General features: G+C 47.2%; 1 protein-coding gene across 2 annotated transcripts in view; it reads left to right on the forward strand.

Moving 5' to 3' along the window:
• Window positions 1–874: 874 nt before the first annotated feature.
• IFT43 (intraflagellar transport 43) overlaps window positions 875–24061 on the forward strand; it is a 60062-nt gene continuing 36875 nt past the window's right edge. Inside the window, exons 1-4 of one of the 2 annotated variants that reach the window (XM_084631728.1) lie at window positions 875–967; window positions 1775–1867; window positions 17030–17097; window positions 22460–22570. In XM_084631728.1, the coding sequence (XP_084487854.1) occupies window positions 917–967; window positions 1775–1867; window positions 17030–17097; window positions 22460–22570 (323 nt within the window). In that variant the 5' untranslated portion in view covers window positions 875–916. The remainder of the gene's footprint in view (window positions 968–1774; window positions 1868–17029; window positions 17098–22459; window positions 22571–24061) is intronic. The other variant, XM_084631729.1, reaches the window with a different exon arrangement.

Below are 24061 nucleotides of genomic sequence, written 5' to 3' on the forward strand. Positions count from 1 at the left end.
TAGAGGGAACTATCTGCGGATCACCTGGACGGAGCTCACGGATCACTGGTGGTCCACGGATCACAGTTTGAGAACCTCTGCTCTAACTATTAGATTTGAGGGTGAGACCTATGTGGGGGGTAGACTGCACATCCGCCTACTGCAGGGATTTCTTACTCCTCTGTCTGAAGCATCTGGTACTAGCCACTATCAGAGATGGGATATTGGACTGGGTGGAGCACAGGTGGGATCCAGAAGAGTAGTTCCTACAGTCAAATGTTCAAATGGTTACCAATCCAAAATATCTGAAGGTGACCAAAGAGCTTGCAGTTAAATGCGGGTGGTGGACAATTCTGGGTGGGAGTGGGACTCTTAAGGGTTGAGGAGACTGAGGCTTTGGGGCTTAGCAGGAATGGGCCCTTGGGAATCAGGGGAGGGGGTAAACAGACCCTTGAGAAATGGAGGAGAGGAACCCTTGGGAGCTTGGTAATGACAGGCCCTTGGGAGCAATGGGTCCAGCTTTGGGAGAGGGGACAAGGAGTTCCCCAGAAGAAAGGGCTTGTGTGTCACGGGGGTGGGATGGGTGCCGTGGATTCTACGTGGTGATGTGCAGGTAGGAAGGGTTCAGCAGGAGCGAGAGGGGCCCTGGGATCCCCCAACAGGAGATGGGGTTACAGGAAGAAGGGGGGGCATCAGAGCCACGGAGAATGCGGGGCGGGCGAGGGGGGGCAGTGGGGTAGCGAGGGAGGCTGGCGGCCCTGGAGAGCCGCTCCCGCGCGGGAGAGGTGTTTGAGCATCTGGAGGGCAGAGGCTTCGCCCCATTAGCCCCGTCTTCTCCCTGGGTCGCCGCGGCGGCCCCTTTAAGGGTGGGCGGGGTTTGGTTGTTAAGGACGCTGGAGGCGGGCCCGGCCCAGCCCCAGCGAGGCCCAGTTGCGGGATGGAGGCCGAGCTGGGGCTGGGCGAGGAGCCGCGCAGGGCGGGAGTCGGGGTAAGAGGGGCCGCCCCCGGGGGGCAGCCCGCAGGGACCGCTCAGCCCGCCCCCGGCTCAGTAGGGCGCTGGAGATCTCTCCCGCTTCCCCGGGGGGCAGGGCTGCTTCCGCGGCTGGGCCCAGGGCGGGCTGCGAGGGCGGCCCCGCCGAGCCTCCTCCGTCCCCTCCCGCTGCCGGGGGCTCTGCCCCGCCGCCGGCGCTGCGCCCCTTACCCCGGGCCGCTGCTGTTCTCCCCGCCCCCGCCCTCTGTGACCCCACCCGGGGCGCCGCTAGCCACGTGAGGAGACCCAGTCCCTGCCTTGACCTCCGGTCAAGGGCGACCCACGGCATCCAAAGGGCTTGGGGGAGGAGGGAGAGGAATGCACTCCGCCAGTATACAGCGTTCATCTGCCTCTGATTGATCTTGTCCTTACCGAAATAAATCCAAGTGATGGCTCTCCCCAGCTGCCCCCAGTGCTGTTGCCAATTGGCTGGGTTTTTTAAATGCACCTTGCTGGTGAGGTGGGCCTGGAAGAGGGACTTGGAGGAGAGTTTACTGGCCTTGTAGAGCAGTTCAGGGAGTGTGTGCCATGCAAAGGGGGCCACTTGGAAGACGGTTCAGAGGAGGCTGTGTGAGCAGTGAACAAATGCTTGGTCTTGGTGCTGGTATTGTGTTTGGCCTGTTCGTGAGTCGAACAGTGCCGTGCTAATGTTGCATTAGGGACGTTATCTGGATTCTATTTCTCTCCGTCACCATGTTCATGCTGCCCTGAAGTTGCTACTGTCAGTAACCGAGCTCTCTACCTCTCCCCTCCCCCACCCCCCAGATGGCAAAGATGGGCCGACGAGCCCGCCAGGATTCCTTTCCAGAGGAGAATCGTCTCATCAGGAAGAATTCCTCTGCCACGTCTACTGGAGAGGTGGGTACCATAGACAGGATAACATGCCTGCAGCATAAGGTGCCACTTAAATCTGACATTGCCCATTGCAGAGGATTCTGCATGTCTTGCAAGGTCCTGCTTCACCAGTTAAGGTCTACCCCTGGCTAAGTCTTGTTCTTATTGCTGGGGCCCACAGTGCCATTCTGTATTTCCCATTACTGTGCTGTTGAATGTCTGACTGAGTGCAGTCATAGCATCTACAACATGTGTAACTGTACTGGGACGGGGGAGGGCAGACATGGTCTATGATGATTTCCCATGGGAGAGATGTGCATGGTGTTATGGAACATGCTGGTATGGGGGAATCAGAGGATCTGCACAGGAGTGCCTCACAAAAAGCAGTGTGATGAATGTAGCTGCTTTCTTCGAGTGATCTTTTCCCGCATGGATTCTACTTTTGTTGCTCATGCACCCCATGCTTACAAGATCAGATTTTTGGCCATCAGTGTCTGTTGGGCCTGTGTCCTAGATGCCATCATGTTCCATCCCAGGGCATAAAGGTCTGAGCGGGCTCAACCATCATTATTCAAACCTTCTTACCATCCAGGGCAGTGGGATGGAACCCCTGCAGTGTCTGCCCTTTCTCTTTGCACGGTGCTGGTGTTAGTTAAAACAAGAGGTAGTGACTTAATTAAATTAGTTTTTAGTTAGTAAAAAATGTATATAATTTTTTCCTTCAATTTGTTAGACCTGAGTCCCCTCCCCTACCCAGGGTACTAGCATCATGGCAGAAACTTAAAGTCATTAGGCTTTAAGACCCATCCTTCATGTGGCACTTGGATGCCTATTAATGATGTACATTTCCAGTACCTACTCTGCTGTTTGTATTAATTTTTGATGGACTGTATGGGCCCAAAGAGTTAAAAGTGTTAACATGATCCTGTCACTGTCCGGTATTAAACAGTTTTACACAAAGTTTGTTATACCAAGACCTCAGCCTGCTTAGAACCATGGCAAATACACCATTAAATATCTTTAAAGCTCTTTAATAAAGATACAGAAAAGAAGGAAAAACAGTTAAAGCCTTTGAAATGTAAAGTCTTAAATAAAGATTTTATTTTAACAACATCTCTTGTTCCCTTTCCATTTAGCTGGAGACAGTTTGTGGAAGGAAACCCCCTGCCAGCCCCTTTGATGGTCTTTTAGATGGTATTAAAGATAGCAATAACTATTCTTTTTTGGGGAAAAAGAGAACTTAGTTGAGATGGGCTGGAGCTGTTGTTATAGCTCTTGGTGTTAAAGTCCAGTCCTGTTTCCTAGAAGACAAACCCACTCAGTAGGGGAGAGAAAAGAACAACAATGATAGAAAATGCAACTTCTGTCTGTGGTATTGACTTTCACTTGCAACCTCACAACCAGAAAAACACAGGCACAGCACGCAATCTTATTGGCCACTCTGAGACCCTGGCAAACTTGTACCAGCTTTAGGCTGCTTAGGGCATTGAATTTAGCTGCCTCTTTTTGGTCACAGGCTCACAGGCTGAAGCAGTGATGCAGAATATTCAGTCTTGGCTGGCTAAAGCCAGACTCCTCTGAGATAGAAGGCAAAAAGAGAAGGATAGGAAAGAGAAGAAATAAGATGGGGAGGAAAAAGGACACATGTGGGAAGGTGACTGTCTCACATCCCAGGTGGTGGTTGGGATTGTCATCTGGGTCCCTTTCTCTGGCTAGATCTGGTCAGGACATTTTTCAGGATCAGGACGATGAAGGCCCAGTGGGTCACAGTGAATCCTGGGGTCCTAGGAGACAATGCAAGTGGCAGCCATGATGGTGAAGTTCATTTCTTCTGGTCCACCCATCCCTCACCCAGCCAGTGTTGTCAGACAGCTTCTGATTTTCCCCACAAAGTCTTCTGTTTTAAGGACCCTGAAAGGGGAGAGATGGGTGAATAGCCCATCCTTTCATTATTTTGTTCACCAATTAGGCTTAATTTCTGACACGCTAATTTGGGTCCACTGATTTCCAGTACAGCACTTTTCTTGTTTACCAGGTGAGATCTTAACACTGTCCTTGAATTATATTAGTAGGCCTTTTTATTTGGATTAATTTAGTCTGTCTTGTCTCACTTTTGCACTTTTTTCCCCATTCACATTTGTTATGTTGTTATGACATTTTATGAACTTTCACTCTTTGAGCTCACAATGAGGGTAGATTTGTAGGCCTAGTTATTACGGTACTGCCCTGGAGAAGAGTCCATCCAAGAGCGATGTTCCATTTGTCACTCTTACTCCAGGTGCATTCTGTGGGAGGGAAGCCAACCTGAAGCTGTTCCTCCTTGAGAATTTGATGGAAGCCTCCTCACATACTGAGGAGAAGGCTTCAGCCAGGCCTCAGCCGTCTGCTGGTGCCTCTCTTAGTGCCTCTCTCTCTTAGTACTCTGGTGGGCTGAGATTCCACCACAAGCTCCTGGGTAACATCTGCTCAGAGCCTCATTTGTCCACTTCTACGTCTGTGTTAACGACTTCTGATTGGCAGAAAGGAGCACTGCTCCAGAGATGAGCCAAGGTACAGGTCACCATCTGTCAAGGTTCCTTCCCCACTCTGAACTCTAAGGTACAGATATGGGGACCTGCATGAAAGACCCCCTGAACTTATTCTTACCAGCTTAGGTTAAAACTTCCCCAAGGTACGAATCTTTGCATTGTCCTTGAACCGTATGCTGCCACCACCACGCATTTTAAACAAAGAACAGGGAAAGAGCCCACTTGGAGACGTCTTCCCCCTCCCCCCCCAAAATATCCCCCCAAGCCCTACACCCCTTTTCCTGGGGAAGGCTTGATAAGAATCCTCACCAATTTGTACAGGTGAACACAGACCCAAACCCTTGGATCTTAAGAACAATGAAAAATCAATCAGATTATTAAAAGAAGAATTTTAATTAGAGAAAAGGTAAAAGAATCACCTCTGTAAAATCAGGATGGTAAATACCTTACAGGGTAATCAGATTCAAAACATAAAGAACCCTCTAGGAAAGCCTTAAGTTACAAAAAGACACAAAAATAGGAATATACATTCCCTCCAGCACAGCTTATTTTACCAGCCATTAAACAAAAGGAAATCTAACGCATTTCTAGCTAGATTACGTACTATCTTAACAGGAGTTGTAAGGCTGCATTCCTGATCTGTTCCTGGCAAAAGCATCACACAGACAGACAAACCCTTTGTTCCGCCCCTTCCAGATTTGATCCTCATTGGTCATTTGGGGTCAGGTGCCAGTGAGGTTATCTTAGTTTCTTAACCCTTTACAGGTGAAAGGGTTTTGGCTCTGGCCAGGAGGGATTTTATAGCACTGTATACAGAAAGGTGGTTACCCTTCCCTTTATATTTATGATACCATCCCTGGCACCTGAGTCACTAGACTCTTGTCTTGGGCTCATTTGTTTAAGAGCCATAATTTTAGAAAGGCTCCTTCTGGTGTCCTGGTGCTGACCTCCAAGACAGCAGGTGCAGTGCTCACTAAATTGGCAGACTGCGCTGCCCTTGGTACCCACCCTGGCACTGAATGACTGAGTACCTGTAGCGTCTGCACTCAGAGCTTCAGGATCGTGCGCCTCAGTACTGACTAGCTCTGTGGCACCTGCTACTTTGGCAAAGACTAAGTGACTGATTGCTGGGCCTGGCACTAGGTCACTTATCCTTGAGAAATTGAAAGTGGTGATATCCAAAGCATCTACTTTGGAGTCACCAGTATGCTAGGTTTAAGAGGTATGCCTTGTATCGACCTCTCCTATGCTGAGACAGGGCATGTGATATAATGGCCCCTCCCTTGGAGCAGCCAGAAGTGGAATCCATGTGGACAATCACGTGAAAAAGAAAGGTTACTAACTTTGCAGGAACTGTGGTTCTTAGATGTGATGATCACATTTAGTCTATGATCTGCTCCCTCTTCCCATTACTATAGAGTCCTATGCCACTTGGGTTCTATACTGGCAAAGAAACTGAGGGATGGTTGGGCCTCCTGAGCCTTTTATGCCCTCAGGAGTGTATGTGTCGGGGGGGTGGGTGCATGAGCGCACCTAGGACACAGACATGACCCCAGTGGACACTGCTAGCTGAAATAATCCAATCTCCTGTGCAGGGGGTGCATGTGTGTAATCCACACATCTCCTGGGTGTGATGTTCTGTCCCCTCTAGTAAAAAGAAAAGGAGTACTAGTGGCACCTTAAAGACTAACCAATTTATTTGAGCATAAGCTTTCGTGAGCTACAGCTCACTTCATCGGATGACCACTTAGAGATTAATGAGTCTGCTACAGCCTTAGCTAAGGGCTGTGTGGCTTTTAGCTCATGCAATAGAGACTCATGCATTTAGCTCCAAAAATCCCAGGTTCGATCCCGCCCACGGATGACCAGAGTCTCAGTGTTACATTTGCACCAAGAATGAAATCTGTGTGGGTAATGTAACTGTGGTTCTGCATGATACTGTAGGGGTTCTAGTCATGCTCAGGAGGCAGTGGCTCCAGGATGCATAGCTGCAGCCTCCTGCATATATAACTCAGTTGTGTGACTTGGGGCCCTTTCTGAGCTATGGTGCTCTTGCAGATGTGTTTATTCTGTAGAACCCCCTTTTCACCACTACCCTGTACCTATGTGTGGTTTGGGACCTTTCATTCTTTAGAGAGAAATGACTTTATCTACTCTCTGTTGGCCTTGTTTGTTTGTAACTTGGATTGCTCCTTAGGCAGTTCCTGGACAAGCATCTGGTTTGTGGCAGCTTCCTGCTTCCTTTGCAGTTGAATGTGCATGGCCAAACTCTCTCCTGTCTCGGTCTATTTCACTGACACCCACACAAAGCAGATGTAAAATGTCACCATGGTGAGTGGGGAGAGTTGACACTCACTCTCTCCAGGTGTGAAAGATTACAGAAGGTGTGTGGCAGGCGCACAGTGTCCTTTAGGTGTTGCTTCTATTCGTTCCAAGTTGAAATCCAGAGACTTGTGTTGGGGGGCCTTTCATGGGTATTCTTTTTTATAATTTCTTTCTCTTTTTTTTTTTTTTTCCCATGCTGATCACATTCTAGGATGAAGACACTGAGGAAAAGGTAGACCTTGTGGGACTAGAGGCTTCTGGGTAGATGCTGGCTTCTCCTAGGGGAACTGGCAGGGCTAACCTGTCAATGCAAGTGAAGATTGCTTTAAAAGGGACTTTCTCACAGGAGAATAAAAGATGGTAGTCTCATGCCTCAGGCTCAATGATTCGCCTGCTTTCCCTTGGCTCTTACTGCTATCCTTTTTTTCATAGGGATTTCCCTCCTTCGTAGCTGCTGCATCCTGCACTAAGGTTACAGTCATGCATGTTGCCACAGAAATGGTGGGGACATCAGATTCCATGTTGAAGCCAATGGGAGTAGAGGAGCTGGGAAGGTGCTATGCCCTCAATGAAAAACATATCAGCAATTAATGACAGGTTTCAGAGTAACAGCCGTGTTAGTCTGTATTCGCAAAAAGAAAAGGAGTACTTGTGACACCTTAGTCTCTAAGGTGTCATAAGTACTCCTTTTCTTTATATCAGCAATTAGTGACCAGGGTGTCAGATCGGAGACTGGGTTTTGATTTAATCTATGGTATGCGTGGCAGGATGCCCTAGTGTGAAAGCTCCCCTTTAGGAGTCACTGAGTCCTGCTGGAGGAGGCCAGTCAATAGACAAACTGGGTTTTAGCTAGGATGTGTGCCTGTACCCTTTTTGTGATATTCTTCTGCCCCGGGAACTTGGTTGCATCCCTTGCGTTCTCACTGCACTGGCTCCTTGGGAAATGTTATCGCCTGGAGGGAATCGGGTGAGTTTGGGTTTCGTGCTGAGCTCCCGAGTTACATGAAGGAAGCTGCATTTTCAGTAGTGCTCTCCTGTATGGATTTACCATAACTAAAAGGCATTCCTGTAAATTTCAGAGCATTCATTTAGAAAAGGGAGTCCTGACTGCTGTTCAGGATGTACTAGAAACTCATCAAATGGGCAATTGTTTCCTGGGGGGAAGCTTGGAAATGCTTCTGAATTTTCTGAAAAGCTTCAGAGTTACGAGTCTTGTGTAGTTTCTGCCTATGTCAGGAGTCACTATTGCACAGTCCTCCTGGCTAAAGCTGCTTATTGTGTATATTAGATATGCAAATGCTTTTTTTAGCTGAAGAAAGGTAGAGAGGAGAAAACACCATCCCAATACCCTAGTGGTAGCGTGGCATGCCCTAGCTGGTCTCTCGCTCCCCTCGCCAGAAGGAGCTGGGCATTCTGCAGGGGCTGAGCCCTGGAGGGAAGTTGGAGTGGCCCTCCTTTCTTCTCCCTCACCGCCAGCAGTACTGCTGAGCTCCAAAGCTTGGAAGGAGTGCTTCCTGCCTCAGTCCAGAGATGAGGGGGAAATGGGTTGCATCCTCTCCAAACAGAAATGTCTTTTCAGAGCAGATGCTGCCTTCCTCCCAAGGCTTCTCTGAGCTATCTGGTTAAATACCAGCAGATAAACACGGTATCTTATTGGTCTGCTGTCATGTGAATTTCTTCCTAAGGCCAGTGCCTCTGGGCCTGATCCTACAAGGTGCTGATTGCACTGAAATCTGTGGGAGTTGAGGGTATTTAGTAGCTTGGTGTCAAGCCCTCTGAATGTGATGGGAACTACTGTGCATGAGGCAGCTCAACAGTGAAATGACTGTGTCTGCCACTTAACAGTCAGAACACCACCGGTTACCAGGTCCTCACTTGTCAATTGTCTGCTGAATCAAAGCTATGGGGGATCAGCTCTTTTTTTGGGTTTTCTATTCCAATCCTAGGAAGCCTGTATGAGGTCCCATTCTGGAGGGGTTATGCGTGAAGGCTAAAGTCCAGGAAGGAAACTCTGCCTCTCACCTCATTACTTCTGGCCACAGGATGTTACTCTCAGTTGGCCTGATGCCAGTCATAGAGAGAAACAGCATTGCAATTCACAATTTTCTTTTCATAGTATCATAACAGTTAATGGTAAGAAAGATCCACCTAGTTCACCCATTCTCCTGCTAGGTCAGGGCAGGATCATTCCCTATATTAGAAGCCCCAGGGTTGTGTCCCAAGTTGTTTTCACTGTCTCATGTGATGGGACTTCCCTTGGGGGATGATTCCACAGGCTTTCTTCTTGCTGCTGGGAAGAGAATCGGCCTAAATCTTCATCCTCTTAATTCTTTCTGGTTAGATCTAATTACATCCCCCTGTATCACCCTAGATCAGCAGTTCCCAAGCCAGGTCCTACTGAGCACTTGCTGGGAATCTGGAGAGCTGCCTGGTCACATGGTACTAGCTCCTTCTGGCTGCTACATTTCATTAAAATAAACTAACATTATTTTCCTGAGGGGACTTTTCCATGTGAGCAGTTGTTGCTACAGAGATGGTGTGATGGGAGGGAGAGGAGGTGTCAAGGCGGCGATTGTTCTAGTGAGAAGTGATCATTGCTATGAAATACTTTAGGACCACCTGGCCTAAATCCTGGCCTTCCCTCCCTAGGGTTTACACCCTTCTGATACCTGGTCATTTTTTATATTGAGGTTACATTTATAAATAATTTTATAACAGGAAAATAAATGGTTAATTGCTGTAGGGTCTGATGGATCAGTAAGTGGCTTATAATCATCTGTAATGCCAACTACTTGTGTCTATAAAATGTTTATAATCTCTATTTATCATTTATTAACCCTTTATAAGACTATTATAAATGAAACCTAACTATCAAGTGTGACCACAGACTTTTGCAGCTACAATACGTCCCTCCCTTAGTCATTGCTCAGCCAAGCTGAAATACTTAGCTTTGTTAATCATCAGTTTGAAGTTGGCCCCTCCATCGCCCTGATGACTCATATAGCCCTTCTCTGAACTCCCTTTGGGCTGCACTGAGTGTTTATAATCTGGGCTCTTCCTGTATTAGCTATGTTCCCCACTGGGGGCTGAAGATTATTGAACCAGCAGCATTTGTGCTCTTTCTGTGAATGTGCCAGCTCAAGTCCTGCCCTCCATTCGTCTGCCTGCTCCAGGATGTGTTCTGCATCCCCTGGCTCAGATTTGAATGCCTGCCAGATTCAACCAGTCATTGGGCTGCGCTTTCCAAGGCTGCCTAGGACACATAGCAAAGAGATGTGAGGTTGGTCAATGGAATAATAAAGGGTCTATCCCAGTATCTTGGCTTTGTGGTGAGGAAGAGAACATAGTTAATCTGGAGGGGCAAAGTGTGTTGGTTCCCACTCCTTTTCTTAGTCCTCCAAGACTCCTTGGTTCTGTTCCTGCTCTGCCACAGATTTGGTGTGTGACCTTGGACAAGTCCCTTCTCCAATCTGTGCCTTAATCCCCTTTTGTTAAGTGGGGATAATGTTGTGTGGAGATTGACTAATATTAGTCAAGCAGCTGGAAAAGTGCTGCTTATTATTTAAATTAAACTGGTCATTATCAGGAATGCAATCATGATTAATAATGTGAGCTATTGTTGGAAACAGATGAGGAGAATATAAAGTAAAGTACTTTACATGTATAACTTAGTACGGGCCTGATCGTGCAGGTGAGAAGCGCCATTAAAATCAGTAGCATTACTAGTGTGACTAAGGCTTGCTCACCTGGGTGAGACTTTGCAGGATCAGAGAAAGCAGAAAGTGAAAGAGTGTTGTTTTCTTGCTCAGTTCTTGTTCAAGCACCTCACTCTGTATTTGGGTTCCCAGCCCAGTTTACATGGTAAACTCTAATGTGATTCCATTAGCTATCTCCAAACTTTCTCAGAACCTAAATATTGACCCTGTGGCATTCCAGTCTGAGAGTTACAGAAGGCCGAATAAGATGCTTTTGAGCCCATTGTTGCATATGGCCAGCAGTGAGTTTATCCCAATGGGGGATTATTTATTTATTTTGAGGAAGCACCAGCTCTGTGCTAGGTGCTTTCTCAATACCCTCTGCTCTGAGAAGTTTAGAACTGAAGGAGTCCTGTCTTGCTCCCACAAGATACTTCAATCCTTCTTATTAGTTATTATTTGTATTGTGATAGTGCCTAGGAGCCCCAGACATGGACCAGGACCCCATTGTGATAGGTGCTGTACAAACAGAACAAAAAGACAGCCCCTACCCCACCTATCTAACAATTTAATTAAGATCCCTTGCTCTGTAGGGTTCTGCTATCCCCCATGATGCTCGACTGTGGAGGAGCCCTCAGCTAAGGCTAACCCCTCTTGGTATGGGACATGCTACCAAAGCTTTGCATGGTTTGGTGTGGTGTTGGGGTGGGAGTTGATAGCTCTCACAGTGAGAGGCATCTCAACAGAGCCCGAGAGAAATAAGTGCCAGCTCTAAGGCTGTGTTTCTTGGCGGTGTTTTCAGTTGTGAATTCCCTCCCAGATTTGCTTGGCAAACATGTTTGTCCTGGACTGGGCTGAACTTACCTGCCATGTCCAGAAGATTCTGCTGGCTATCTGGATTCTGTTATTCTCTGCTATTAGGAGACGCATCATCCACCAGAGGGGAGCCAGTGTTTCGGAAGTCATGGGCTGTTACACCTGTATATTTTTGAAGTGGACTTGCTTCTCTTTCCATGTGGTTCTCTGTTGCCTGCAGACATACTGGACTCCCAGCCATGCCTGGGCCTGCTCAGCTGGAAGTTGGCCAGATTCTTCAGGAGGAATCTGAAAAATGCAACTAACTCATGTTCCCTAATTAGGCCAACTTCTCCAGTGTGAGCCCCAGCATCATATGACCTGGTGCTCCCCAAGGCCCTGTACTGCCTCTCTCCCACTCCCCCCGGAACCCCAAGTGGCCAGCCAGCAGGGCAGTTATTTTCAGCCCGCTGAGGTTCTCTATTGGCCTTTCAATGACATCTTCCTTCGTTCTCACCAAAATAGCTCTTCTAATCAGCCACGTTCCCCAGCCTTTTTTGTAGCATCCTCCCTGTTCAACTGCCCTAGCTGTTGAGTTGCTCAGCAGCTCCCTGGGTGGGGAGAAGGGACAGACACTGAGCATCCCATGGGAAATAGTTTTATTAAAAGATTTTTTTTCCACACATTTATTTTATGCTTTGAATGCTTCCATCCTAAGCCCACTAAAAGAGCTGATGGGGGGGTATAGCTGGATGTGAACATTTGCTACCAGTACATAGCCCTAGGGAGGAGCAAGCTGATAAAGGGACCTTTCTGTATATAGCCAGGATGGGTGGGAGGGGCATTGCTGTGTAGCCTTGGGGTGAGGAGGGACGTTGTTCTGTAACCCCAGGGTTGGAAAAGATAAGCCCTTGAGGGGAGTGCATTGATGTATAGATGTGGGGGGAGAGGGAAGGATATAAGCCATAGGAGGGCAGGGCAGGGTGCCATATGCTTCAATATGTGTACTTTATTGAAAGGACAGAAACATGGTCCTGATTTATGTAGCTGGATATGACACTGTTTTATGGCATGAAATCCTGACAACTGTTGTACAGCATGGGCTGCTGTGGCTTATCCCCTTTGTGAGGTTGTATAGAACTTTTGGGGCCCTAAATTAGTTCCTTGCCATCTTGATGCACCTCTGGCCCAGTTTTCCTAGTAAAGGGAAGTAAGCAGCTACTAGGACAAAAGGGTCCTGGGGAAGGGAAGACCCAGTCCTCCAGGGATTTAGGATACCCCGGGAACTCCTGGGAGACTGATTTGCTAAAGGCAGCTTTACTTCTTTCTAACAAAGGCCTCCTAAAGAGAGGGAGGCCCCTAGGGGGTCTGGTAATGGGGACCACTCTCCATTATCCTAGGAAGCTAGGGGAGTTGGTTTGGGCAGACCAAGGAATCAGGCCTTCCCCATGTCTTATTCTGCGTGGTGGCTGTACAGACTGGTTTATTTGTGTGGCTTCCCAGAGGCACTGGGGCTCTTTGAGTCAGAATTCTTTTGTTTGGTGATAATTAAAACTAATTCATGAGCCCTCTCCAAGGAGGCAGCTTTTCTTAGCTGTAGAGGAGCCTTGGGTAACTTATTGTGGAGACTGAAACAGAAGCCTGGTCCTTCTTTCTCTCCACTCTGTGGTGGTTGTTAAATGAAAACAAGGCATCTACATACAATCCCCCCTGCCACCAGACCTCCACCCCCAAAGCTATTGCCTGTGGCAGGGAGTTGGGCCTTGTGCTTCTATCGGATGTTGGTTAGGAGGTATGAGATACATGGGATGGACCATCATGGCCTCTCAGGTTGGGATTGAGGTCCATGTGCCCTCTGACACACACTGTCGGTGTTGTTTGAGTTCATATTTCCTGCTGATGGCTCCCAAGAGGTGTTGTGATGATGAAGGAAAATGAATCCACATTTCACAATCTCTTCTGAGAATCTGTTTATGGAAAGGACACAGTGCATCCATAACCTGCCTCTGTAACACTAATAATCTTCTGAAAGGTTTGCCTGCTCAAGTTCCAAAGAGAGGCAGTTGAGGTGCTTCTAGCATCCACACAGCTCCTTTACCTCTGCAGCTGTAGAGGCCCAAGTTAATAGGAGTCTGGAAACCCCCCCAGTGGTGTAGGGAGCAGAGCAGAAGCCACCCTAGAATTACTGCTATCTGACAAGGAAGAGGAACTAACTGAGAATAGTAGGAAGGAGCTAGTGACCATTAGTTGTTTGAATTCAGCATAGTGAGGAATAGGGGTTCACAGCCCCTAGCAAGGTATGACTAATAGGATTCAGGTAATTATGGGGGGCAGTGAGCAACATGTAATACATTGTATTTAAACTCTACCCGTGAGGAAGGAGGTCTGGGGAATCCTTGAAAGGCACAATCACAAAGACACAGCAGACTGAATCCCTGTAGGGAAAAAAAAATTAAAGGACCAAGCCATGACCAATGTGCAAGGGACATTTTCTAGGGACTGAAGGTAAGAAAGCTTCTGGAACTGGGTATCTGACCAAGAATATATAATTTAGTTAAAACCTGGAAAGAGCTGAGGGCATCAAGAAAACCAAAGTAGGCTATGTCCGTACTAGAAATGCTATGGCAGCACAGCTGCAGCTGCGCCACTATAGCGTAGACGCTTTGTACAGCAATGAAAGGAGTTCTTCTGTCACTGTAGTAAATCCCCCTGTCCAAGAGGCAGTAGCTGGGTCAATGGAAAAAGTCTCCTGTTGACCTAACAGTGTCTACACCAGGACTTAGGTCAGCTTAATTATGTTGCACAGGGTGTGAAATTTTTTTGTAGACCTGGATGATGTATTTAAACTGACCTAATCTTTGTAGTGTAGATCAGCCCCTAATTAATGCAGCTAAAGAGAATAAAGTATTTTATAAACATGCAAAGAAATGGGAAGAGCTACACTAGAAAGTTGTCCACCAATAAACCAGGGTGACACCCATTGAGAACTGCTGGGTGCTCATCATTTTGAAAGTCCATTCACTTATTTAGGCACCTAACTAAGGGGCACAGAGGTCTTGACCATTTTTGGTCATTAAAAATCCTACAGCCCACTTCATAAAAATTGGGGTATCTAGGTTGGAATTTGGCCACTACACCAGAACTGTATCCCTAAATTCTATGTGAAGTTTCAACTGGACATTACATTCATTTTAGTTTTGTCTTGAATTCTTATTTAGGGCTACTTGGGGCAGCCACATCTACCTCAGAAGTGGCTGTATTTTGGTGATGTGTGACATGATGCTTGCATCTTAATTTGTAGAACACTGAAATTTTTGGATAAATGATGCTATATAATTAATTAATTATTGCAACAAGGGATGTGGTAGATTCACCCTTACTGGAAAATTTTTAATCAAGATTAGATTTTTTTTTCTAAAATATATGAATATTTCAATTAGGCATTAATTCATAGAAGTCCTATGGCCTGAGTTATACTGGAGGTCAGACTAGATAATCACAGTGGTCCCTGCTGGTCTTAAAACCTATGAATAAATGCAAATTACTATTTTTAAAAATGTATATGGTACACTAACCTAGTTATGATACTTTACAGGCAAAGAGACAAAGATAAAGCCAATGATCCTCAATTCATTCTTGGCCTGGCCATCATTGTGACTGAATATTCCTTGTAGGTAATCGTGAAAGAATTACTGGTTTTATTGCAACAGGAATACAAGGGCTGTGGGAATAGTGGAGGGTTAGTGTTCTGGACATTAAGAGCCACACGGTCTGTGTGTTCAGTGGAGAGAGGATGTAAAGTGGGTGAGGCAGTGGGGTTAAACCCCAGTTACACTGTGAAGTCATGTCTTGGTCATAGACCAGGGCATGTTTTCAGAGGTACCTTCTAATGTTGGGTGCCTGAGCTGAAGCAACCTTGAACCTGAATGTTGACCTTGATAGTTTGTGATTAAACCCTAAGTACTCTGGGAAATGCGATCTAGGGCAGAGGCTGGAGGTATTGGGTCCTCCCTCGGTTCTGTCCACTGGACTATTTGGCAGCATTCATGTAACTCATCAGACCCATGAGGTGTTTTTGAATGTGACTGTGCTGGGGCTGTATGTCTGGGGGACATGGGCTGTAGGCTGTCTGTGGGATTGTGTAGAGCTGTGGAGGGATCTGAGCAGGGTGGAGGGGGGTCAGGGTTGCATGTGTGGGGAGGGACAGTTGTGTGAGGAGATGTAGGGGTGGGGTGTGTGTAGGGTTTTTTGTATGTGCACGCACGCCCATATGTGGTGTGGTTTTTTCCCCTTTTTTTCTGGGCTCGGGAGCACACAAATAATCTAAATTCAAAATGCTCCTTTTTTGGCACTGCAGCCTCTTCTGTAGTTTGGCATCTTAAGAATCTGGGGGAATCATGTAAAGATCAGAAAACTCCATTCACTTGGGGCCCTGAAGGCTTTGCATTCTGTGACATGGTCATTCCAGTCGACTGAGCTCTGTCCCCTGCGGATGAACCCATATAAGGAGGCCATTTCCTGCATTTCACGTTCCCTGCCTGTCCCTCTGCCCTCCCGCGCTCCCTTTGCTAAAGAAAGCCAATATTTTGGGACTGCGGCTCCCAGCTCATTTCTGTTCCCTGTTTATTTTTGGAGAGTGCCTATTTTTGCTCCTCCTGAGGAGCTATGCAGGGTCATGCCCCCTCCTTACAGCAGGCAGCAGTTGCCCTTGGCAGGCTGTGTCCATTTCCCACACTCTCAAACAATACTTCTGTTTCTAGAAACAAACAGAGGAGACCCTCTGCCTCAGGGTTACCACCAGCCTTTCCTCATTGAGAAGCAAGAGACCCTTGGCCGGCCTTGTCTCAGAGTTATCCTCTTCCCCCACCCCTCACTCTGAGACCAGGAAATCTTCAGTATTCACTCATCTCTTCCCCTTTCTTAACTAAAGTTAACTACCCCTGCCTAAGGGTTGAAGCTCCCTTAGGGTTACTGTGTCGCTCTCCACATTTGGTGCTGTAGTCTTACGACTCTTTCTAGCCCACCTGCTTTTTCTGGACAGCGTCCTTTGGTGCTATGAAAATCTGAAATTGTTTGCCCTGCCCCATCTCTCACACTACTGTGTGTCATGCAAACTGCTAAGGTCTCTGCCATATCAGGTACTTCAGTATCCTGGGAGAGGGGATTTGAGCCCAAAGCTGCAGGGGGCATGGGCTGGACACGCAGAACAGCAGTCTACTGGCTCCCCTTATGGTCTCAGAAATTCTTATCCCAATCCCTGAGCCATGTCCCCACCTGCCTATTGCCATGGCCACAAGGCACATCATAGGAAGGAGCAAGATAATAGGAATAATTATCTTCTAAAAGTCCAATTCAGTCTCCTAATGTGCCTGTGTCTTGTCCTGTCTGTCTGCCTGTCTTGAAGAGAGAGCTCCTTGGGCGTAGGGAGTGTGTTAATTTGTTGTGCACTTATGATATGAAACAAAAATGTGTGCAGTTTAACAATACTAAACTGCAGATGCACCTTCCTGGAGAGGGCAGTACCCACATGCTGGACTGCCACCATACCCAGCATGTTTTGGCTAGGCAGCATCTGAGCCTTGTGTATGTGAACCTGAGACTCAGCTCGGTCCCTGGATAGAGTGATGCATCCTGTTGTCTCAGACACTTTAAACCTGCCTTGCAACATTGCTGTTCCTTTGTTTTGTAAAACTTTGTTAAAAACAGCACCTTGGTATTGGACTCAAACTTCTTGCCAGGTAATTCTCTGCAGAGGTCAATATGAGTGAACTGAGTGTGAGGTGGTCTGGTTGGAACTGCATATAACATATCCTCTTTCTTGTGTGTCTCTCTTATTCTTAAAGGGCCCCCCACCTAAACCCCCACGCCGGCAAGGAGGCTGGGCAGATGATCCTGTAATGGCACCTTCCAAGTGAGTACCAGCTTCTTTCTTTCTCGGGATGGGATGGGGCACCAAATTGCCCCAAATTTCCTGGTGCCTATGCAGCTGCATGCTGTTCCAGTGGCCAGCCTGCTCCCACAGCTGGCTGAGTTGGCCAGGAAAGCTGCCCCTGCTCTGCCCCCACTCCACTCTTTCCCCTGAGCTACGTTTCCCCCCTGACCCCTAAAGACCTTGGGCGCAGCGCGAGCACACGCGCACACACACACCCCTTGCATAGGGGGCTGTGTAGGGCACCACAATGTCTAGGGACAGCCCTGGGCTTAGGCATAAATTGATTGAACATCACCTTTTAGGGCTTGCTGTCACAACCACTAGGGTGATCTTCCTGAACCTCATATGCTGCCTCTGTCTCTAATGCTATTGTGAGCCAGCCCTCCAGACCACCCAACCCAGAGTATCCATCCTGCTGGGGGCAGCTGACTGACTCTCCTTACGTGCTACTCTGCTCAGGCCTCCAGATCTCTGTGAAACCAGTGACAGCATATCCCTTGCCAGCTGCAGTAATTGGGAAGGGGTGTGGAGGTGGGTTTAGGAGCATGTCCAGGAGAATACTCTTCCTGGCTGAACTCTTTTCACCATTGGTGAATGGTGGAGTCCCACGGGCAGCCAGGGCACTCCACAGAAGGAATCAGGATTTTGTGTCCAGCCTTGGTGGAAAGTGAAAGGGATCAGTGTTTGTGTAAAAAGAAAAGGAGTACTTGTGGCACCTTAGAGACTAACCAATTTATTTGAGCATAAGCTTTTGTGAGCTACAGCTCACTTCATCGGATGCATACTGTGGAAAATACAGAAGATGTTGTGTTTGGTTGGGTGAATGTAATATCTAGGAAGAAGCCTTTATGGAGGGATCCCACATTGCTGGAGGTGGTCAGGGACAGAATTCAGGGAAGAGAGAAATCGGGGAAGGAGGTGGGACTCAGTACAGCTGGAGACTCCAGGATGGAAGATGCAGGGAATCTAGAGGAAAGGGGAGATCAGGACATGCCAAGAGACGGAGGACCTGGACTAAGGGCAGGTGGAGTTGAGAGGTGAAAACTTCAGGCTACTCACCAAAGGCTGTAAAGTTAACTGGGCTCTGCCTCACCTATTGATGGACCTAAAGAGTGGGAAGACGCCTCTTGTTTTAGGCTCAGGTAGGATGTGGGGGAGTTGCTTATATTTCTCAGCACACACCTGAGTGTATCTCCTGGCTTGGTCACCTAACTCTGGGGGCTCTCCAATTTGTGAAAGGACTACATATGCCTCTTTCAGAAGTATGCTGGGTTCACAGGGCCCTGAGGACAGGATGGAGCATTCAAGGATCCCCTTGGCAGGTCCTATATGGCAAAGGTCACTCAAGGCCTACCTGGACCAAATTAATTAGGTGGCCCTTCACCCAACAGTGAGCCTACCTGGAAAAAGTAAGTTTCTGGGGAAGTTACTGCTTGTTCTTTAGAAGAACATATTGAGGTGGATCTTCTGGATTCTGTAGTTTGGGGGAGAGCAGAAGAAAAGTGCACAGCCTGACCCCGCCAACTCAGAGGAGTGGGGTTCAGGACACACCTATATTATTATTTCTCTAGCATCCTGAAGTATGCTGGGCACTTCAGAGATTTGATATGGTAGGTTCTTGGCCAGGGAAGCTTCCAATCAAATTAGACACAAATCTGACAAAGGAGCAGGAGAGAAGATCAAGGGGAATGGTCCATCTCTGTGAGAGACCTGGTTCGCTTGGCATCTCAGGCACCTTCTGGATTGAGTAACACTCCAAGACGCAGTGGAAGTGGCCACTTGATGCAAGCTGTTATTGATTGGCATTAAGGGCCACAGAAGAAATTTTTATGACCATGTCAGTTTTAGGGGAGTTATTCTGATTTTTAAAAAATTAAAGATGGGAAAGGAGGAGTCTGGATAATCCCTTGTTGTCATTTGTCTTTTCTTTGTGACTCCAGCTGCAGATTCTTCAAACACTGATTTCTCCATCCCTTCCTTCCAAGATGCCAGTGCTACTAGGGCTGTTTCTCTAGCATATCTCATACTAAATTTTGCTTGTGAAGTGTCTGAGTCATAGGCTGATGTCACACATGTTGCTGCAGCTGGGTTGTTTCTATTTTCCCAAGGCTTATCTATGCACCGCTTTTATACCAATTTGACTGACTATACTGGTTTGGAAGGCTGTCTAGTTAAATCAGTACAACACGGTTTTCCCCCACCTCCTCCCCCACTGTGTGTTTGCAGTTACACTGTTATCGATGTGCTTACGTTGGTATAGCTACTGCCAGTATTAGCACTGATACCAGTTTAACTGTGCCCATGCTAGGAGACTGCATCCTTTACATATATTGGTTTCTAAACTGGTGGAGTTAAATCAGTGCAAAACCAGCATGTAGACAAACCCTCAATGACTTTTACTTAGGAAGGGAAGGTTGGAGATGGGGCTGTAGTTAGATTTTTCTCTGTCATGTGCAGGTGTATTGCAGATCAGCTAGTATATGCATCTATTTATGTAATGGCCTTGTAGTTCTTATTCTGTCCCCTTATGCAGCCTCACCTCTTCGTTCCAGTTCTGACTACGTTGTCTGTTGCACGGGTAGCCTTGTTGATTTATCTGCCGTGGCACTTAGACGACTTTCCTGCTCCATTACTAGTTTCCAGAGCCTGTCAGTGTGAGCAGGTCACTTGAAATTGTCCTTCCAATGTGTGTCACCTAGCAGTTGTCATGGTAGAATTTCATCTACCATTTTGTTTTCCATTGTTCCTAGTTTTGCTGGACCCTTCTGGAGCCCCTCACAACCCTCCCTGGTCTTGTCTCACCTGGATAACCTGGGTCATTAGCATATATCCCACTGTACTCTTGGCTCTATCTGCCAGATCATTTCTACCTCAATCTGTTGCAAGTTGGGGGTAGGTAGCCTCTGGTTCTCTCCATACTCTATTTTATTTTAAAAATACTTTGCATGAATAGGGCCTTTCATCACAAAGGTTCCAAAAGCATCTACAGATCTGTCACTTAATTTCTAGAGGCCACCAAAGTGGCACATTTTACAAATAAGGTTACAAAGAATCAGGTATGAAAAGGTTAATTAGAACTCTCAGTAGCCCCGTGAAATAGCTATTTTTATTAGTAGCCACTCTTTTATAGATGTGGAAGCTGAGACAAAGAGGTTAAGTGGCAGAGCCGGGACTCTGCTATAACCATTATAACACTCCTCACTACTATTTGGCATCATCTATTTTTCTTCCAATGGGGTGTCCCTGAAGTTGAACTTCCTCTATTATCTGAAGAGAGAAAGGGAAGACACAGTTTTTCTTAGTGTCAGCCCCAGTGCTGCTTATTCCAGCCCTAGCGCTCTGGTGATGGGGACTATATAAGTACCTAGCTAGATACTTGGGGCCTAATACTCTGCCATACAAATTAATAGTAATAACATAATCATTGTTTTGTTGTGAATCTGCTCTTCAACCAGCAGAGGGAACCCAAGCTCTGCTATGAGAGCTGTGCTGATGCCTTTGATGGCATCATTGCTGACACTCCTGAAAAACAGTAAATGGTTTATTGCCGTGTTGGCTCATGCGTCCTAAGAAGCAAAGAGGGGGAAAGTGTTTACCAATGGGAAAAGTCCAGGCTTCAGGCAAAGAGAATTTATTTTTGAGCATCCATAAGGATTTTATAAGTGGAAGTATTTAAAAAAAAAAAAAAAAACAACTTGCCAGGGTCCCTTTCAATCAAATAGCTGCTGTCCTCACCGAAGACATTTTCTTTAGCGTCTCTTCCATATCTATCTCTGCTAGTGTCTGATTCTGTCCTTGCTTTGCTGTAAGGACATTTGCATGAAACCTGGGTCTGTTTCCCTTCATTCTCATCAGCCCTTGTGGTTTAGTTCCCACAATCCTCTCCTCAGCATCTAGTGTTGTGTTTGAACAAATACAGCCACTTCAAGGTGCCTTCGCAAGCAGCTTTCATCAGGAAGTCACCCACAATGTGTGCACACATGAATCTGTTGTGCCCTGGTGGACACGGAGGGTCCATGATGGTGGCATATTGGGAACAGGTGGCCTTAGGAATAACTGAAGCTGCTTCCTTTGGAAAAATGGTGGCGTGTCCTGGAGAGTAGGTGTGGGAAGGGTATGCCCTGGAGCATGCTGAAATGTCCTGAGGCAGGATGGCAATATAATGCCCTGGAGAGTGCATGTGATAGCAGGGAAGCATTGGTGGACATCGGAGAGAGTAGGGGCAGGTGGGATGCACCCAAGAGCATTGCAGTGATGGTGGCATGACCTGGGTGGAGAAGTTGTTTGGGGCTCTGGAGGGTGGGGAGTGGCAGCACTGGGCCCCAGAGCTGGAGGAATGTGATTTATGGGATTAAGGACTTGAATGAATTGAGGGCTCTGGAGATAAGTAAAGTTAAAGCCGCCTGTTACAAGAAGATGGGACTTAAAATACGCTCTCTTGTCTGTGTGAAATGGCCCTTGAGAGAAGCTGGTTTATAGAACCTCTGGCCATCCCTTTCCAGCAAGTGGGAATAGTGAAGTGTCTGTGAGATTCTGCATCTGTGCATGGCAAGGCGGGAGGGTGTGTCATTTCTTCCACCCTCTATTCTCAACACAGTGTTGCTGAAATAAATCTAAGCATGTGCTTCCCTGTGGTGCTGCCATGTTAGGAGCTGAGTAAGGCTCCTGGTTGTGGGGAAGCCTGTAGCAGGGTTCTGTTGCCGTGTCTTACTGCCACCTGTAGCTGTTCTCAGCAGCGTGGCGAGAGCAGGCAGAGGAGAGCAAGGTGGCTGAGCAAGGGAGCGGAACTTGGAAGGAGAAGGAAGGAAAGGAAGTCTGATTAAGTTTTGTCTTGAAGTGTCTGTTTTTGGGTTTGTCCCTGCATTGATCTGCAAGGGAATGAGGCAAGTAATGGCCCCTTGGGGACCTTCAGGACTTTCCTCTCAATGTCAGCCGTCATTTTCAATCACTCTCTCCCTCCCAGCCATTAATTTTGGCCCAGGATCATGGGGACTTGTCCATCTATCACTCCTAATTGACACTAAATGATCTGTCAGTTTATTGATGAACGGCAGGAGTGGAATTGTCACAATATATTTTACTTTCTAACAACTCCTCCTGACAATTTTACCTTGTCCATCTCACTCTCCTCACATAAATCTCCATTGGCCTCGCGTTCTTTCTCTTGGGCTGTTCTGGTGCCAGCCGCCTCCATGCCATCGGCACGTGTCAAGGACATAAAGATGGTGATAGAGCTGTGGTGTGCAGGCCCAGGGTGTGTGTTAGGATTTTTTATTTTTTTTAAATAGGCTGTTATGTTCCGGGAATGCTAACTGGTTCCCGTCCTCTTGTCCCTCCATAGTGCTCTCCCTGCCTCTACCAACTGGTGGTTACGTTCAGCCCCAGTAAAAAGCCAAAAAACAATGGGCAGAAGAGTCACCATAAGAGACGCACAGCAGGGCAGTAGCAAGAGGTGAGAGAAATATTTCCCATTTTAATCCAGCACAGTTCTTGGTTACAGTGGGCTTGCCTGTGAAGGGGTGATAATTGGACTTTTGCCCTTTCCTGCTTCTTTGCGATAGGCATTGCTGGCCTGAAATGGGGTGCAGGGTATTTTTTTTTAAGTGGTGTTTTCTGTTTGTTCTTTGTGAGACAGGTAGGTCTTCTCTAACCTTTTTTTCGTGATGGACGCTCTGCTTGACTAGAGAACCAGTGGGATTATGGTATTGCCTGGTGGAGTTGAGAAGGGAGTATCTGCAAAAGATTGAGCATCCTAGTCTCCTCAATGGGGGCAAAGAAAGTGTGTGTGCGCGTGCTCTCTCTCGTTCTCTGTTCCTCCAAGGAGTTCTCCAGCAAAACTAGGGGACACAAAGACCAGACTTGATGTTCCCGATGTAACCTCCCTGCAGCCCGCTGCTTCCTACAGCTCTCATTGGCTGGGAAGGGCGAACTGCGGCCAATGGGAGCTGCGGACAGTCAATGTAAACAAAATGTCCTGCAGCATGCCAGCGGATTACCCTGATGGGCCACGTGCCGAAGGTTGCCAACCCCTGGCCTAGGGTGAGGCAGCAGCATATGTGCTCAGAGGCAGAAACACAGGTGCCTAGGGAACTTCTACTGCAAAACTGTACGTGCTGAGTGAGTTCAGGCGCCTACAGGTTAGGCAGCAGCTGAACGGGGCTTTTGTGGATCGCAAGGATGCCTAAAATAGGACTTAGGCACCTCAACCCCAGATTTAGGCACTTAAGTACCTTTGAGGATCTGGGCTTATGTCTTTTGAGCCAGACAATCTGTGCTAGGACAAACATGTTTTCAGTATTTTGATATGGATGCAGAGAGGCAGAACGCTGGCCAGTTTGATTAGAATTCTTCAAATGTAACCCTTCTCTGTTCTTCCTGTGATGAATCCACTCTCTCAAAATCAAATGTATTTATGAACATCACATCTTCCCCTTTTCTTTTTTTTTAAATTTTTTTAGCAAGAGGGCAGCTTGAAGCAGTTTTGGTTGGAGGTGATTCATAAAAAGGAAGTGGCTTAGATGTGCCAGGAAATATGTTAATATGCAGACTGAACCCTCCCTCCAAGTCTGCAAATGGTCCTGCCCATGCGTGCGCACACGCACCTGCCCTTGTACCTCTCCAGTGGTGAAAGTCAGGTGGAAAAATAAACTATCTGGCGGCCTTCTGCTCTCCCAATCTTTTTTTGTTCGTTTGGGAGGCATGCATTCTGGAACACTTCGTCTCTCTCTCAGGGCTATGAGGACTGCAGCGCCACCTGCGGAGAGACTTGGTGCAGTCTGATCTGTCTGTTTCTGCAAGATATCTGGTCCTCCCCAATAACAGTGTTATTTCTGAAAGTAGCTCCTCTCTGAGAGAAAGGTGCCACATGTTCATGGAGATGTATCTGATATGGTGCCATTGTAATGTTACTGTTCTCCAGGGGGGGAACTGAGCAAAGAAAAAT

This window comes from Lepidochelys olivacea, assembly GCF_965140295.1.
Source record: "Lepidochelys olivacea isolate rLepOli2 genome assembly, chromosome: 6".
Classification (NCBI taxonomy): Eukaryota; Metazoa; Chordata; order Testudines; family Cheloniidae; genus Lepidochelys; species Lepidochelys olivacea.